The 15,350-nt window shown below is 41.8% G+C and overlaps 2 protein-coding genes across 2 annotated transcripts; both read right to left on the bottom strand.

The window, feature by feature from the left end:
• Positions 1-551: 551 nt before the first annotated feature.
• On the bottom strand, positions 552-8,771 carry LOC109525072 (dihydropyrimidinase-related protein 2-like). Its single transcript, XM_019885327.1, has 14 exons — positions 8,418-8,771; positions 6,343-6,431; positions 5,904-6,088; positions 5,584-5,748; positions 5,245-5,306; positions 5,036-5,116; positions 4,887-4,955; positions 4,674-4,794; positions 4,301-4,457; positions 3,928-4,069; positions 3,667-3,837; positions 3,334-3,513; positions 2,224-2,407; positions 552-2,127 (listed from the first exon to the last, which is right to left on the bottom strand). Exons 1-14 carry the CDS (start codon positions 8,457-8,459, stop codon positions 2,036-2,038), a joined length of 1,740 nt encoding a protein of 579 aa, XP_019740886.1. The 5' UTR covers positions 8,460-8,771; the 3' UTR covers positions 552-2,035.
• A 2,360-nt stretch (positions 8,772-11,131) lies between these two features.
• On the bottom strand, positions 11,132-14,786 carry bnip3la (BCL2 interacting protein 3 like a). The gene is made up of 6 exons (XM_019885335.1): positions 14,661-14,786; positions 13,447-13,708; positions 13,283-13,367; positions 12,530-12,636; positions 12,283-12,432; positions 11,132-11,845 (listed from the first exon to the last, which is right to left on the bottom strand). Exons 1-6 carry the CDS (start codon positions 14,710-14,712, stop codon positions 11,797-11,799), a joined length of 705 nt encoding a protein of 234 aa, XP_019740894.1. The 5' UTR covers positions 14,713-14,786; the 3' UTR covers positions 11,132-11,796.
• Positions 14,787-15,350: the final 564 nt, after the last annotated feature.

The raw sequence follows: 15,350 nt of genomic DNA, 5'->3' as shown, positions 1-15,350 counted from the left end.
TGGAAAACGACAGTGAAGATGTGCAGTTTATTTTTTTTCCTCTTGGTCTCCATACAGTGTCTGTATGGGGCCTACAGCACATCTCCGTATGTTGTGCAGTACTCAAGAAAAACCTGGTATGTTGTATCTAAACATACAGTACCTATTCAGCTCCCCATTTACTTCACAACTGGCTTTAATTCCGGGATGAGACGATACTGTAGGTAAAGGTGAGTCTCAAGACACCTCAATATCAGAGCAATACCTCTGAATGCAGGTGTGACTGCCCTATCATACCAATTGAGTATACTAGTTACTAGTCTACTGTTAACGTAATACCGCTCAGCCGTACGTTCAGTGTGACCAACGACCACTATTCATTACTTTGCATTAGAACTTGAGGTGAATTCAAACTAGGCCTTGCGATATGATGGTTAGTACGGCAGTTCACAGTTCTGAGGTCGTTGGCTTGAACACGGGCTTTTGGCCTTACCGTGAGCAACAGTCATTGCTATAAATTTTGGAATCAAACATTTTCATCAACCACAGTAAAAAGGTGGGGGAGAGATGGGAAAGGTGCCAGTAACAAATGTTTTATTTATATTTTACGCCACTGAAGTCAACACAGGTCAGGTTAGATGCAGAAAAGAACATTGATTTGTGCCGCGTCAAAACTTCCTACAAGATAGACATGACTGAATATCACACGAAGTGGACAACACCAGCGCTGCACGTTAGAGCTCAATAACTACTCTGAAAAACTTTGCCAAAATAATGTCATTCACTTGACATTGGTATTAAGAGGCGGACACTTGACAAGGCAATGGATGGACTTAGTGTATCTACAATTTACTGGCCACTTGCTGTGGCTCCAGTTCCAACTGGTGGCAATAAGCAAGGGAGAAGGGAGAACAGGATTTGTGGTACTTGGTTCACAACACAAACACAGAGAGAAGTGGACACGATCAGCACGTGGTAACGGTTCTCCTAAATATATAACAATCCATGTTGCAATGTTTCATCAGGTCTCAACGATCACTTGTTTCAAGAGCCTTCATAGATACAGTGTGGCTATCAATATCTTAAAGAACAAGCGGGGAACTATTTGAATTGAACGTATAACCAAAAAACAGAAACCTCCCCCGCAAAAAACGTGCAAGCTCACATACATGTGTATTATTTGGAATAGTACAGGTGCAAAAGAAATTTGTCTCACAAAGTGGCTAAATCGGTCCCTGGGCGCATATTCCAAAGCAAAGACAATTGTCGAATGATGGATGCAGAAACAGTTAACATCAACCGCACATACACACTGTAGCATTGCTCATATAGCACCAGATGGCAGAGAGCAAACCTCTGCAAATCTCCCCTCTGAACTTTGCAGTGTCTGTATCCTCAAAAGTGTTCAGCAAACATATCACAACAAGGTCGAGGAGGCAAACGATTACCACAAAGAAGTGAGAAGGAAAGGTTTGGAAAATGTGTGTGCCTTCCAAATACAGGATGAAATTGAAATGTAAGTCATCAAAACAATTTCTTTACCTTTCAGTGTATTCATTCATTGTATTACTGATTAATGTAATTTAGGACAAACCAAAACTACCGGTATTTAAAAAGGGACAGTACAACTATAACACAAAAGGAAGACCGAGCTGAGCAGCAACATTAAATGGCAGAAAAAAAAATCAACAGTCTAGTTTTCTGGTGATTAAAAATTGACTTTTGAACAAGAACAGGAATGGGATAATGCAACAATACAGTAATTGAAAATTGACTTTGGGGTCTAGTTTTAGGAAAAACTGCTGATCCTAAAATGCCCAATGTTTTAAAGATTGACTCGTGTTCCGAAATCCAGAGGACAAAGTAAAAGCTGAAACATCTAGCAACAATTTCCCTTGAATCTCTCAGATTAGGTTAAAAAAAAGTAGTGCTTTGTTTTCACGTTAAATACAACATAACAGTGAGTGACGATGGAAGATTGTTGTGCATGGCAAGCAAGGAGTGACGGGCCGCCAGTACCATGCCTCCCTGCACCTTGGTGCAGTTCGAAAACAGCTTAGCCGAGGCTGGTGATGTTGGCTTTTCCTCCAGGGGGAGCCACGATACGTTGGGTGTTACGGCGTGGAACGTTGTCGTCAATTTGGGCACCTAACAATAACAACGTTGATTAAAATCACATCCCAACTGCAAGTAAGATTTCTGTCCTACTAGGGAGGAAAGATGCAGCGAGCGGAGCTCACACACCTGACAGACTGAAGCCAGACTGGTGAAGGTTGCGCACTGGCTGCTGAATAAATTGTTGCTGCTGTTGCTGCTTGGTAGGAGAGGTCTTCACTGCAGACACTGAGGACAGAACCTTGGGAGTAAGGATCACCTCACACACCGGCCCATCATACTGGCCCCGAGGGACTCCGCGCAATTCTGTCAACTGAACATTCAAATCATTCCATCGGTGAGATGGCACTTACTACTTGTCATGTTTGAGCGGTGATTCCCAACCATTGCGCCACAGCATTCGTCACTTCAGTTAATTCAGTGCGAAATTATTTGTATCTATGTTCATCGAGCAATGCCAGCAATCTATCGTGACAGGCAGAACAATTAAATGCTCGTGCACTACTGCTACGCTTATTCTTTATATCAGTACAGTGACAGCCATTATAATCATGGTTTGGCATGTGCAAATTCACATATTTGCCATTTTTTTAAGCCCATCCACTATTTTTGTGTCATAAGAGTACTACATTGGCACCATCTTGTGGCGTCTTGGTCTCAAGGAACTACAGTATGTCTAAATCAGGGGTGTCAAATTCCGGTCCTGGAGGGCCGCTGTCCTGCATGTTTTGCAAGTCTCCCTGTTGCAACACACCTGATTCAAATGATCAGATCATCAGCAAGCTCTGCGCAAGCCTGACATTGAACCTGTTCATTTGAATCAGGTGTGTTGCAACAGGGAGACTTGGAAAACATGCAGGACAGCGGCCCTCCAGGACCGGAGTTTGACACCCCTGGACTCTAAATGAACTGAGTTTCATTTAGACATAAGTAGTGCTTTGCCACCGGCCAGCTTGCTGCCAAGGAACGATGGTGAAGTGAGTTCAGGGTTTTCATTTTGACAAAAGAAATGCGTGGATATAATCTTACGGCATTTGAAGGCAATTACAGTACAAACCTTTTCAGAGGGTGTTGTGTATTACATACGGATTTTCACTATTCACGACAGGGCTAGGTCCCTTAAATATTTATTTACTGGTGTGCTGTGAGATTTTTCAAATCCAAACAAATTTGCCTTGGTTCAATTAAGATTGGGAAACACCATGTTAGATCATCATCATTCTATCCATGTGGACGCACCCTGCTGCGAGCCTTTATCTTCTTGTACACGTGGTCCGGAAAGGCTTTCCGGCTGATGTAGCGCCCACAGCCCTCTGTCGTGTGAAGGCTGCCGTCTTCCAGCACAACTTTACCTTGGCTGATCACCACCAGAGGACCTCCGCGCACCTCTGTGCCCTCAAATATGTTGTACTCTACAGCCTGGGGAGTAGAGGAAGCCAGGGGCAGCAGTCAAGGGCAATCTTTAGCAAAACATCCACGCATCCATTTTCTAAACTGCTTATCCTCATTTAGAGTGAGCTGGGGCCTATCCCAACTAACTGCCTCTAAACATGTGAGGTGGGGCACAAATACCAAGTTGTGGTTCTTGGCTGAGATGATCTTGGTGACATCCGGGTCCCACAAGACAAGGTCGGCGTCAGAGCCCACAGCAATGCGGCCCTTGCGAGGAAAGAGGTTGAAGATCTTGGCCGCATTTGTGCTGGTCACTGCCACAAACTGATTCTCATCCATCTTCCCAGTCACCTAGTGGGAGATAAAACGGGAACAAGGTCTCAGAACACGTGAATAGAGGAGATTCTTTTCTTCCTTCACACAGTGAATAGTGGTTCTCACCACACATTTGTCCCAGATTAGGGACATCCTCTCTTCAGTGCCATTGGTGCCCTCTGGGATTAAAGTGAAATTATCTTTGCCTACTGCGCGCTGGGAGGTCTGGAAAGTGCAGTGAGCGCTACCTGTCACCTGGAGGTCCCCACTGGATTTGACAGAATGCAAAAGTGTTGACGCTTTCTCATCAGTCACATTTTGACCCGTAACACAAAGAAAAGAAAAGGAAAAAAAGTTCTGGCTTGTAACTTAAACTCATAAATTGGAACACCTATAGTAAAATTAAGTACAACCGAATGCTTTGTCTTAGTCTTTGAAGCAGGCAAAAAGGAGAACACTGTATTTGAAAAGACTGCTATCATTGATTCCAAACACCAACCACGACAAAAGAGAGCTGAGGTAATCGGGGGTGGTTGGATCAGGACTGAGTGGTGGCGAGGTGACGTAGGTGGCAGCCTTGGCCCAGTTCTTGCTCCAGTAATGGGTGCCGTCAGTGCCCAAGCTGGCCGAGATGGGCTCACCGAAAACCACAGAACCTAAAAGAACGGACAGGAGTAAACATTGCAAAATTTAAGTACAGTATAATGGAAAAAAGTGCCCTATGATTGACTGGCAAAAAATTTAGGGTGTACCCCACCTGCTGCCCAAAGACAGCTGGGATAGGCTCCAGCACACCCACGACCCGTGTGAGGATAAGCGGATCAAAAAATGGATGGATGGATGTCATGGAAAAGAAACATCTTAGAGCATACCCTTTTTCCTGGCCAGAGCGATGACATCTGCTGCACTCTTGCTCATCACCTTGGTGATGTAGACTGGACAATTTGTCTGATTGGCTATGGTGATGGAGCGATTGACTGCTTCTGCTTCCACCTGCCGAGCACACATCCACACACCAGAATATTTTTGCTTTCTGGCATCCTCTCTTGACGCCTTTGCTGTGTTGAAAATTTGAGACATCTCACCTCTTCTGGGCGACTAAGGACATGACCTTCAGGGCCAGTTATACCCAGTTCGAGTATGCGTCGCTGCTCCTATTAAATCCATACAAAAACATCATGTTCCAATTTTGAGAGAACTGCTTATTGCTTACATTGTATATCTTTTTTCTTACCTCAGCAATGATGTCGCCATTCTCGGCATGCACTTGAGCGATGGCACCAAGGTCTCTGATGACGCTGAAAACCTCATAAATCTAAAATATCACAACAAAGACTAGTGAGCTCATTAGCAGAAGTATCACACACGGACCTCTAACAGTCAAATATGCAAATTGGGTGAAAAGAAAAGACCTCACTAATGCCTTGCAAGAGTTCAGCGTACCTGAGAGTCAGAAAGTTGGAAAACATCCTTATAAGCCAAATAGACCAGGAAAGAGTTGACACCTGAAGATAGAAAACTTATGAGAGCCAAAAGTGGAAAAAAGAGAGCAAAAGAGGAAGAACCCAGAGCAAAGGAGGAAGAGTAAAACAAAAAGCAAACAATTACAAAACAGACATGAGAGAGTCTTGTCAAAGTTCTTATTTTTAACACCATGTAAAGACCGAATGAGGAAAAAAATGTGAGATTTGTCGTGACACAATTGCTAAAATGTATATTTGGGGCTGTACCTTTGACAGTCATAATAATTTAGTGGTTGCATTATGAATGCTGACTTCATACCATGTTCCTTCACCAAGGTGTCCATCTCCTCTTGAGTGCCTTTTTTCCAGTCAGTGAGGTCCACGTGGAGAGAGTAGTCACAACAGGATTTGCTGTCAGCCAATTCTCTCCACTGCTTGAAAGCTGCAACCAAGCCGATGCCAGGGTCCGGCACCACGTGGTCAACTAGAAAACACCCAAAAAACAGGCTACATTTAATGTATGGGCGCTAGCAGTATTCAAACACCTGATTGCATACACATATGCAAAGTTATAATCGATGTGATGGGATTTGTGCACCTTTGTTGGTAACATACAGAGGTCTCTGATGGACAACTTACTGATCATGGTGGTGCCCCCCGCCAGAGCTGCCCTGGTGCCCTGGTAGAAGTCATCTGCTGCCACCATGCCGCGGTCAGACATCTGGAATCGGGTGTGCACGTCAATGCCTCCAGGCATCACCATTCTCCCATGAGCCTCTATAATCTTAACTCCCCCGGGGACAATTAGGTTGTCACCTATTTGCCTGGCAGAAGAGAAAAAAAAAGATGAGCAATGCAGATGTGAACAAAGCAAAAACTAGAAAGCTAACACCAACCATGTAGTGTTATTGTTTTAGCTGGGAAAAAACCCCTCGTGTTTAAAAAAATAAAAAATAAAAATTGTAATCATTTTGTCAATGTAAACTGAAAATTAATTATGTCCTTTATTTATATATATAAAGGACAAAATGATTACAACTTATTGAAATAGTGAACTGGAATAAGAAAACTAACTTACTTGATGACTCCGTCCTCCATGTAGATATCAGCCATGAAGGACTGATCATCATTCACGATCTTTGCTCCTTTTACGAGGAGACGGTCACTCTGCAAGTTAGAGACAGTTTTCATTTGATGAAGTATCCATCACATCAATCCAGTTTCCACAGCACTTGTCCTCATCAGGGTCATGGCTGTGCTGACGCATATCCCACTAGACTTTGGGGCAGAAGTGAAGTACACGTGATGACTGGTCTCCAGCCAGTCACAGAGCACACATACCGGTAGATGTAAAATCAACTTCAATCCTACGGCCCATTCAGATGCTTTGGTGAACCAAACATACATGTTTTTAGAATGTGGGAGGAGACCCAAGTAACCGAAACATACAACGCCATGCATGAGAGCTTGACTTGAGCATTGACGCCTGTTTGGGCTAACTCTGTCTCCATCATTAACCCTTCCATGGACAGCGGTTACGACAGTGGACAGATTATCATGTTATCAGGTTACAGGGTGCATGAAAGGGTTAAAAAGAAACAAAAGTGTGAACTGGTGGCCTAAATGTTAATAATGCTGAATTGTAATGCTTTACAACGTTAATATGGGATTAATAACACAGACTGACACTGACTGTTGGATACCAGCATATCCCCGGGCCACTCTATTACATTGTTTGCCATGTTTCCACTGTGATAACAATAACAATAAAAGGACTTGTTTGTGTAATTCAAAATGTCCCCATGTGTATCAGCTTCATTCATTAACTGTACAAAAGCCTCAATGTGAAGCAGTTTAGAATACCCTATTCACTTGGTACAGTAGTAATACAGTTGTAGAGTATTAACACAATAAAACACAAGAATGAAACATTAGCATGGCATTGAAATGCCCAATGAAGAAGTGTAAAACCCAAGGCTCCGCCGGTCACCCACCATGCCATGGCCTGTGAAAGCCCGCCATAAAAAATGATAATAGCCAAATGCATGTGCAAGTACAAGTTATGTCATAAAGGTTCCGGGGCTCCTGTGCCATTTGGTTTGGTCAGAGTTTGACAAGAGGCACTGATTCCAAATCTACGGTCGTTTTTCTCTAGCACATCACGTTTCCATGAAAATCAGAATATAATAACAATAATATAATTCGTCATTTGAATGAATTATGGGTGCAGCAAGAGGTGGACTTTTTCTGAAACGTCATAGCTATAAATTGCAACAGATGGTAACATATGTAAGCTTTTATTGGTCAAATTTAAAAACAAAAATGAAAATATCACACAAACCTTATGTGCTAAGAAAAAGTAGACCTTTTTAAAAACGGTGTCAAAAATGCATTTAGGGAGGAACACGTAAAGCCATCTCAGATTAAGCACTCTTATGTATCACACATAATGTATGTGTGATACTACCTGCACTGTATAATGACAGCCAGAAAAACTAAATGCTCTTCCATTAGATGAAATAAATTACAAATAACCTGTATATCCATCTGTTACCTTTCATACAACACAAATACATTATTACAATATCTAATTATTGCACTTTGTGGTAATAATATACGGACAGAGTTAAGACACTTTGTGCGATTAGGAATTGTAAAGGGATGCACCTGCACGAGATCTGACAGCTACCTGTTGTCAAGAACGGAGACGCACTGCAGGTTTGCCTGCGGTGTTGAAATCACGCCAATGCAAAAAGCACGCCAATGCAACACATTACAAATCGTGTTCACTGTTATTTTATGTCATTATTGCTCCGTCGGCGAGGCTCCAACAGCTGCACGATTAGGGGTTTTTGGATGGGTGTTGTCAAATGACCTACTTAAAAGAGATTTTATTCCAATCGACCATCAACCACGCCATCCATGCTGCGTTTCCCCAACGCTATGCAGTGCGATTTCAAATCTCAAACACGAATTGTAGAATTTGCCCCCGCCCCCCAAGAAAAATAAAAATGATGGTGTTTGGACATATATAAAATGTGAACAGTTGGTGGCGAAAATTAACTACCGATGCCACCGGTGGACGACTAACGTTTGCTAGCTTACCGTCGCGGGTTTAAAAAAAAGGTGGGGTAAAAACACCAATATACTCACGGTGATTCGAGGAATGTTCTTTTTTCCTTGGTAACCTGACATTTTGAGTATCCCTCCAGTGGTCACCTGCCTCTCGGCTAACGCTAGCTAGTAAGACTGGAGAAGCTCAGCAGCCGGTGAAAGGATGAATGGATGCTCAATGGACAGTCGACGCCCAGGGCAATTTGTACCTGTCTGAGAACTCCAATCGATGGTCAGCGCCGTTTGCAAAGTGCTATCTAATGCACAAATTAAAAATGACAGCCACGGTTGGAGAATATCGTTCAAAAATGTTGGAATTCTGTAGGAATGGATCCCACAAGACAACCTCAAGAAAGGGGCTAAATCGCAACGCGCATGCGCAATACCCCACCCTAGTCAGCCTCAGCTCCATATTGTTTTAACCATAAAGGCTCAAGCGATACCTTGAGTACAGTATTAACAGCGAGAGTCCTATTTTCATATTTTTTCTTTTACTAACGTGGAAGATTGTTGAATTTGACTGTAATGTTACTGTTTCATAGTGGCCTAGTTTTACCTCAAAACCTGTTTCACAAGTGTCTAAATCTTTCAGTGAGCACTTCTCCTTTGCCGAGATAATACACCGAACTTAATCACATTTATTTGTGTTGATTAGACAGCATGATTCTGGTGTGTATTAGGCTCCCCACAATAAAAGGTCAATCTGAATGTGGTCTTCTCACTCAATGTGCCACAACAAGGTAGTAAAGTTAGGCAGTAATTGCCTCGGCCCCAAAAGGATAGTTGACATCGAACCATATCAATGACAAAGCACAGCACTAACAATGTGTCCCTGTTATGTTTGCACATACTTTGGAATTATGAAAAGGTCAACCTTGGTTTCATTACACCAAAATGCATTTTCCTCAGAGATTTCAGTTGTGTTTCTGCAAAATTTTGAAACCAGGGTTGAACTTTTCGGCAATTATTTCAACAGGTACCTTTTGTGCAAATTGCTAGACAGTTATTGTGTTCTACATGTCAATGTCTCTCTCCTCACCCCAGACGACTGCCCCCCACAGTGTCTTGTGGTCTGCTCAAGGTTTCTTCCCAATAGGTACTTTTTCCTTATCTCCATCACTCAAGAGCTCGCTCATGTGGCGTCAGTATAAATAAGGAATGTGGCAAGGGACCTACTCCATGAGGCAATGGGCCTACTCCATGTGTGAACATGCCCTCAGACTTTGTGATATCGCCAAGTTTTTATGTCCACTGTGGATAGTGTATGTACACACAGACATACACATCTTATATTGGAGCGTTTATTAATAAATGGGCACTAGACTAAGTTCCAGAAGACCAGATTTCTGCTTTATTCAGTACAAAGTCATTTCAGAGTTTCCATTGTTTTCTTCAGTTACCAGCTGTACAGAAGCCTGCCAATGATCACATATATGTTTGAGTTATTACAACTATATTCCCATTGTGCAACCTTATGTTATATCCCTAGTCACTGTCTCAGTAACTGCACACAAGCTATAGTGATATTTAAGATTAACCACAATAGATTAGGTTTTCACATTATGAAAGATCAATTTTAAAACACTGTCAAATGAGTCATCCAGTCAATAATCTTCATGATCAGTATCAGCATCAATACACAGAAGTTAGATCTACTTAAATTAGTAAAGGCTCTTCTATTTTTTTCTGGAGGTTTACAAGCATTTTACATATTAAATTACACTGGAAATTATACAGACAGACACTGAGATGAAAACAGGGTCCTGGAAACAGTATTCAGTGGTGGGTTCTGCTTCGAACGGTGAGCTAGATGACAGCCAAAACACACCACTGACACTAAATATATATAGATATATTATGCATTATTATGATCTATTTATTAACACAATATCAGGGAGTTTTTACTAATTGGAGTGGATCCGTTTTATGAATCTTCCCATCTGCATTTCAATAGCAAAACATGTCAGGGAAATTACCCAAAGCAATATGATGCAAATGTGCAGTGGTTGGAAAAAAAAATATTAATTTGACACTGTGCCATTGTTGCTGTAATGTGCAATAAAAAGCAAGATATAAAGGCAAAAAAAAAGGAAGAAAAAAAACATAGGGCTTGGGACATTGCCACTCGGCCAAACTTCCACTATCTGAATATAGTCAAATACCACAAAATGCAAGAGTCACTGGCTACATGGTAGATTAATGTTTTAGAGTTCAATCTTCATAACATCCATCCATCCATCTTCTAATCCGCTTAATCCTCACAAGGGTCGCGGGGGGTGCTGGAGCCTATCCCAGCCGTCTTCGGGCAGTAGGCAGGGGGACACCCTGAACCAGTTGCCAGCCAATCGCAGGGCACACAGAGACGAACAATGATCCACGCTCACACTCACACCTAGGGACAATTTAGAGTGTTCAATCAACCTTCCATGCATGTTTTTGGAATGCGGGAGGAAACTGGAGTACCCGGAGAAAACCCACGCAGGCCCGGGGAGAACATGCAAACTCCACACAGGGAGGCCGGAGCTGGAATTGAACCCGGTACCTCTGCACTGTGAGGTCGACGCGCTAACCACTGGACCACCGCCCTTCATAACATCAATCTTTAAAAAGAAAACCACTCAAGGTAAAAATGATCAAGCTTCTATTTAAAAAAAAGACGTGTGCAGCATTACGTTTCCTTCAGCATCTGCACCTCTAAAGTTCAGCTCAAAAAGTTAAGGCGTTACAAGTGACTTCCTTCGTACCTGTACTTCTTTTAGTATTTCGGATATGGCGCATATTTTTTGGTTCATAACCCTGGTGAATTAAAGAGTAGTAAGGCGACTCAGCTTCAGGGCCAGATTGTCTGGTGAAAAACCGATAAAAAATAAGGAGTGTAATTTTGACGATACATCCCCAAACCAAAACCCCACTGGATGGTAACTAGGCTGTCTCTCATATAGCACTTTTCTACCTCGGGTACTCAAAGCACTTTACACTGTTACCACATTCACCTACTGATGACGCAGTATCAGGAGCAACTGGGGTTCACTCTCTTGTTCAAGGACACTTTGACATGGTTGCAAATGCCAGGGTTCAAACCACCGACATCTATGTTGGGAAACGACCGCTCTACCACTAAGCCATGCCGCCCCTACAGAGGCCAAATCCTTGTCACATTTGTATTGGTACCGAAACATGATGACTTAAGAGTTTTCATCTTGAACAAGAGTTGTTATCGAGTGGTTACAAGTCAACTTACTTGGGTCAAGATGAGGAGTGACCACATTACAACATGTGTGCATACATACACTTACAATGTGACACAATCTAACATGGATCAGGAGGGTAAATGTGGGTGCACGCTGACTGCAGAGAAACATGTAATAATAGGCTGCTTGAAAGACAGGAGGACACCCAGGCACCACTCATTCTCTACTCAGTAAGAGCTGGCAGAGGCTGTGGCGATTCTTTTCCCAATGTACACCCTTCAAAGACAAAACAAACAGGAAATTATTGACATGAAAATAGGGTCCAAATGATTAGAAACATCACTGACATAATTAGAATTGGATTGTAACAACCTATTTGTATCAAACCGTTTATTTTATTAGGACTAAAGCTTTTGTGTGTAGGAAACATCTAAATATTCTTGGTATCATTTTTTTAAGGCAAAACCCAAATCATTAACATGGAAAATATACTGTATTATAAAGTAACACGATGGACAGACAATAATATCGACTTTGACAATTAACTAAGGCAGTAGTCCCAAAACCACCTGGCCATGCACCAGTACCAATAGACTGTACAAAAATATTTGATTGATCATCAGAGTCTGAAAAGTTTATTTTTAAAATCGGGTGCATCTACCCGTTAATTAAATTAAAATGTGTGAATGGCTATTAAACATACAACTTCTTACCCGATTCCGAGGGCGAGGATGTGTGAAATGAGAAGCGACGGGATGAAAACTTTGAGGAATTCAGAAGAGAATACGCCGCCTTTCTTCATAACTCCACTTTTTCTCATACTAAGGGATACTGCGCGTCGGGGGTGCCTGAAATGGAATTCCCTGAAATAATACAAAAACGATTAGCAACATACAACTTCAGACGAAAAAAATGTAAAAAGTAAAAGCCAACATAAAGCAAAACAGGAAGGAGCCTCACTTGGGTGGAATGTTTTCTGGTCTGCTGGACCAATCAGCAACCCAGTCGACTTCTTTGTTCATAAGGATATCATCCTCTCTGTCTTTGTCTGTGCCTTCTTCTTCTGACTACAATTGTAAAGGGACAAGATAGTTAAGACTGAAAGATGACCATAACCATGAGGTACAGTGGACCCCATTAAATCAAACACTGCTGAGGTTGTACAGTTTTCAATGTTTTTTTTTTCCTTGGCTTAGTGTTTGTATGATCCCACCATAAGTTGGTACCAGTGATGGCAAAGATATGTTATGAAGTCCATCACACCAGAAATAGAACTTACTGCAACATGAAAAAGTGGAACCTGCATCTGTTTTGGTTGCTATGGCTGAGTTAAAAAAATAAATAAAAGCTGAAAAGAATATATGGAATGCAGTTAGCTGTGGTCAGTCTTTATTTCAGCTTCATCTTTCAAACATATGCAATGATCTCTCTTCGAAGTGGCCACTGAATCCGCCGCACAGATCTTCAAAGGTAAGGTCATATACATAAATACAGTAATTGTTTTTACACATTCAGCCTTCACAAATAAGGCCGTAGCATTATTCAAAACGTGTTTACTGCTCTTACAGTTTGTTTATTATTTTAGAGTGACCTAGTAAGAAAAAAAATGCTTTTGGCAAGAGGTGGGGTACACTCCAGATTCCAAAGTGAAATTGGGTTTTTGAAATACAAATCAATACATTTATTTGTTTTTTGTTTGTTTTTTTTTTTTACCTGACCATCTCTCAGACTTGACATGTCCACATCAAAAGTGATTTGACCCTCATCATTCTGGTTGGGACTCTGTGGCCTGTGAGGACTGAATTGACACAATTGTGGTTAATACGTAGTATGTGTCTACACTCCTGACACCATGTAGCACATATCATAAACCCCACCTATCACATGAAGAATTGCTTGGACTGGATTCGTGCTGAGCGTCCAGGAGGATCCTCTCCATGTCGCCATTATGAATGGAGGAGGATGACGGCACATGTTCTAGTCCTCCGATTAAGGTTTCATCCATCTCAGGCACCACTTCTAAGGTTTGACTCGTGCCGGTGTTTGCATTTATTTGGTCTGCAGTAGCTGATATTTGCAAGCTTGTGTGCACGCCCTGCGCTCCTGCATTTCCATTCAACTCTAACTCCACCCAAGAACCTTGGAAACAGGAAAGAATTGTATTCCACTTATCCCGATCAACAGAAAATCTGACATAAGAATCATTAATGCATTAAGCGTTGTATTCAAAATATTTGCACTGCATCATTGATGGCGTTCATCTTTGTGCCACTGCCCTACAAACAGGGAGAGCTTTTTTCTAGCCAGGAGGGCGTTATGTAATCCGTTATAGCCAGGCTGGCTGCACACAGAATGCAAACTAATTGCACGAAACACCTCTTTCATCCATTCATATTATCCTCCGAGACAGAATTGACTGAATGTAAACGACTGAACGACGTGTCCGCGCATGGTCAAATATGTGTTTATAACAATGACAACAATGCAGGTCTCTGTTGCGTAACAGACAGGCTGCTCATCCATGTCGCTGTAGCAGATATGATGCTCGTATACTTACAATTATTTATTTATTTATTTTGCGTGTGAACAAACCCCGGGGCAGTTATTCGTCTAAAATGTGTGTTTTTTTTGTTTTGTTAGCAGTGATAATGCAATCGTTAACGTCCCTTGACCACTGCCCTTTTTTCGATTAAAGAGATACGTGGCTGCTATAACAACGGTAGCATTCTAAAGCCCCCAAAATATTGGTGACGGCAAGGAGAATCTTCAAAAAAAAAAAAAGACAATTGTAATATTTTTGTCTCAAACTTGTTTTTGTTTTGGTTGGAGTCCGCCCAACATCGAGTGGGTATGTGATTGGCTACAATTCCCATCAGTTAAAGTCAGTCCGAAACCCCATTGGCTATCTCTCAGCAACGTCAATTTTACATCACCCGCCGCCACTCCAAGAGGATGAGGAAACGCTTTTACCCAATATAACTTTAACCAAAATTGCCTTTGCACCATTACGGTAGAACGACGAACATCCGTTCAGGAATATCGACATCGCTTCAGGTTATCGTAAACATTAGATAAGAACGATATGACGTACCGTGAAGTCCGGGCTCTTCGTTATTGTTTTGTTGAGCAGCAGCGGTGGACATGTTGACTTCTGTTTTAGCGAGTCAACATGACCAGGGCGTGTGCGCATGCGCGTAATCTGTCCAGAGTCCATACAAGATCGCGAAGGCCGTCTTTAACTTGGTAAAGGACGCGTATGCCTGCATCCATCCTTGGGTATACGTGCAACTTTTATGATAAAATACGTTTACGTTTCACTGTATTGTGAGGTCAAGACCCAAACAAGTCTTGACAAAAGCACAAGGCTTTATGTGATCAGTGATCCATATGGTGTAGGCTTTCATCATCGATACTGGACAAAGTACGAAGTAAACTAAACTTCGTCATTGGTGCCTGCGACACGTTAAACAATTCATTAAGATGTTGAGGTAAATGTCACTCACTTAGTAAAACGGTAATTAAAGCTTTTTTGTGTGATCTTACGCTCCAGACAAGTTACACTCATTGGTCGAATTATTTGAATGTCACATTTAGTTTCGAAATGTGTTGTGTCGATTCCATCTGGAAAATGTAATCACAAAGAGTAGTTTTCCACGCTAGCCGGACTTCCAAAATGACTTGCTTTCTTCAAGAACTTCTTGAAATAAGACATACAATTTGAAAGAAATAAGACAATTTCAACATCGCAAAAATAAGAGTGTTATATATATATATATATATA

Source organism: Hippocampus comes, unplaced genomic scaffold (assembly GCF_001891065.2).
Source record: "Hippocampus comes isolate QL1 unplaced genomic scaffold, H_comes_QL1_v1.1 scaffold45, whole genome shotgun sequence".
Classification (NCBI taxonomy): Eukaryota; Metazoa; Chordata; class Actinopteri; order Syngnathiformes; family Syngnathidae; genus Hippocampus; species Hippocampus comes.
This window is presented reverse-complemented; position numbering and strand designations above follow the sequence as displayed.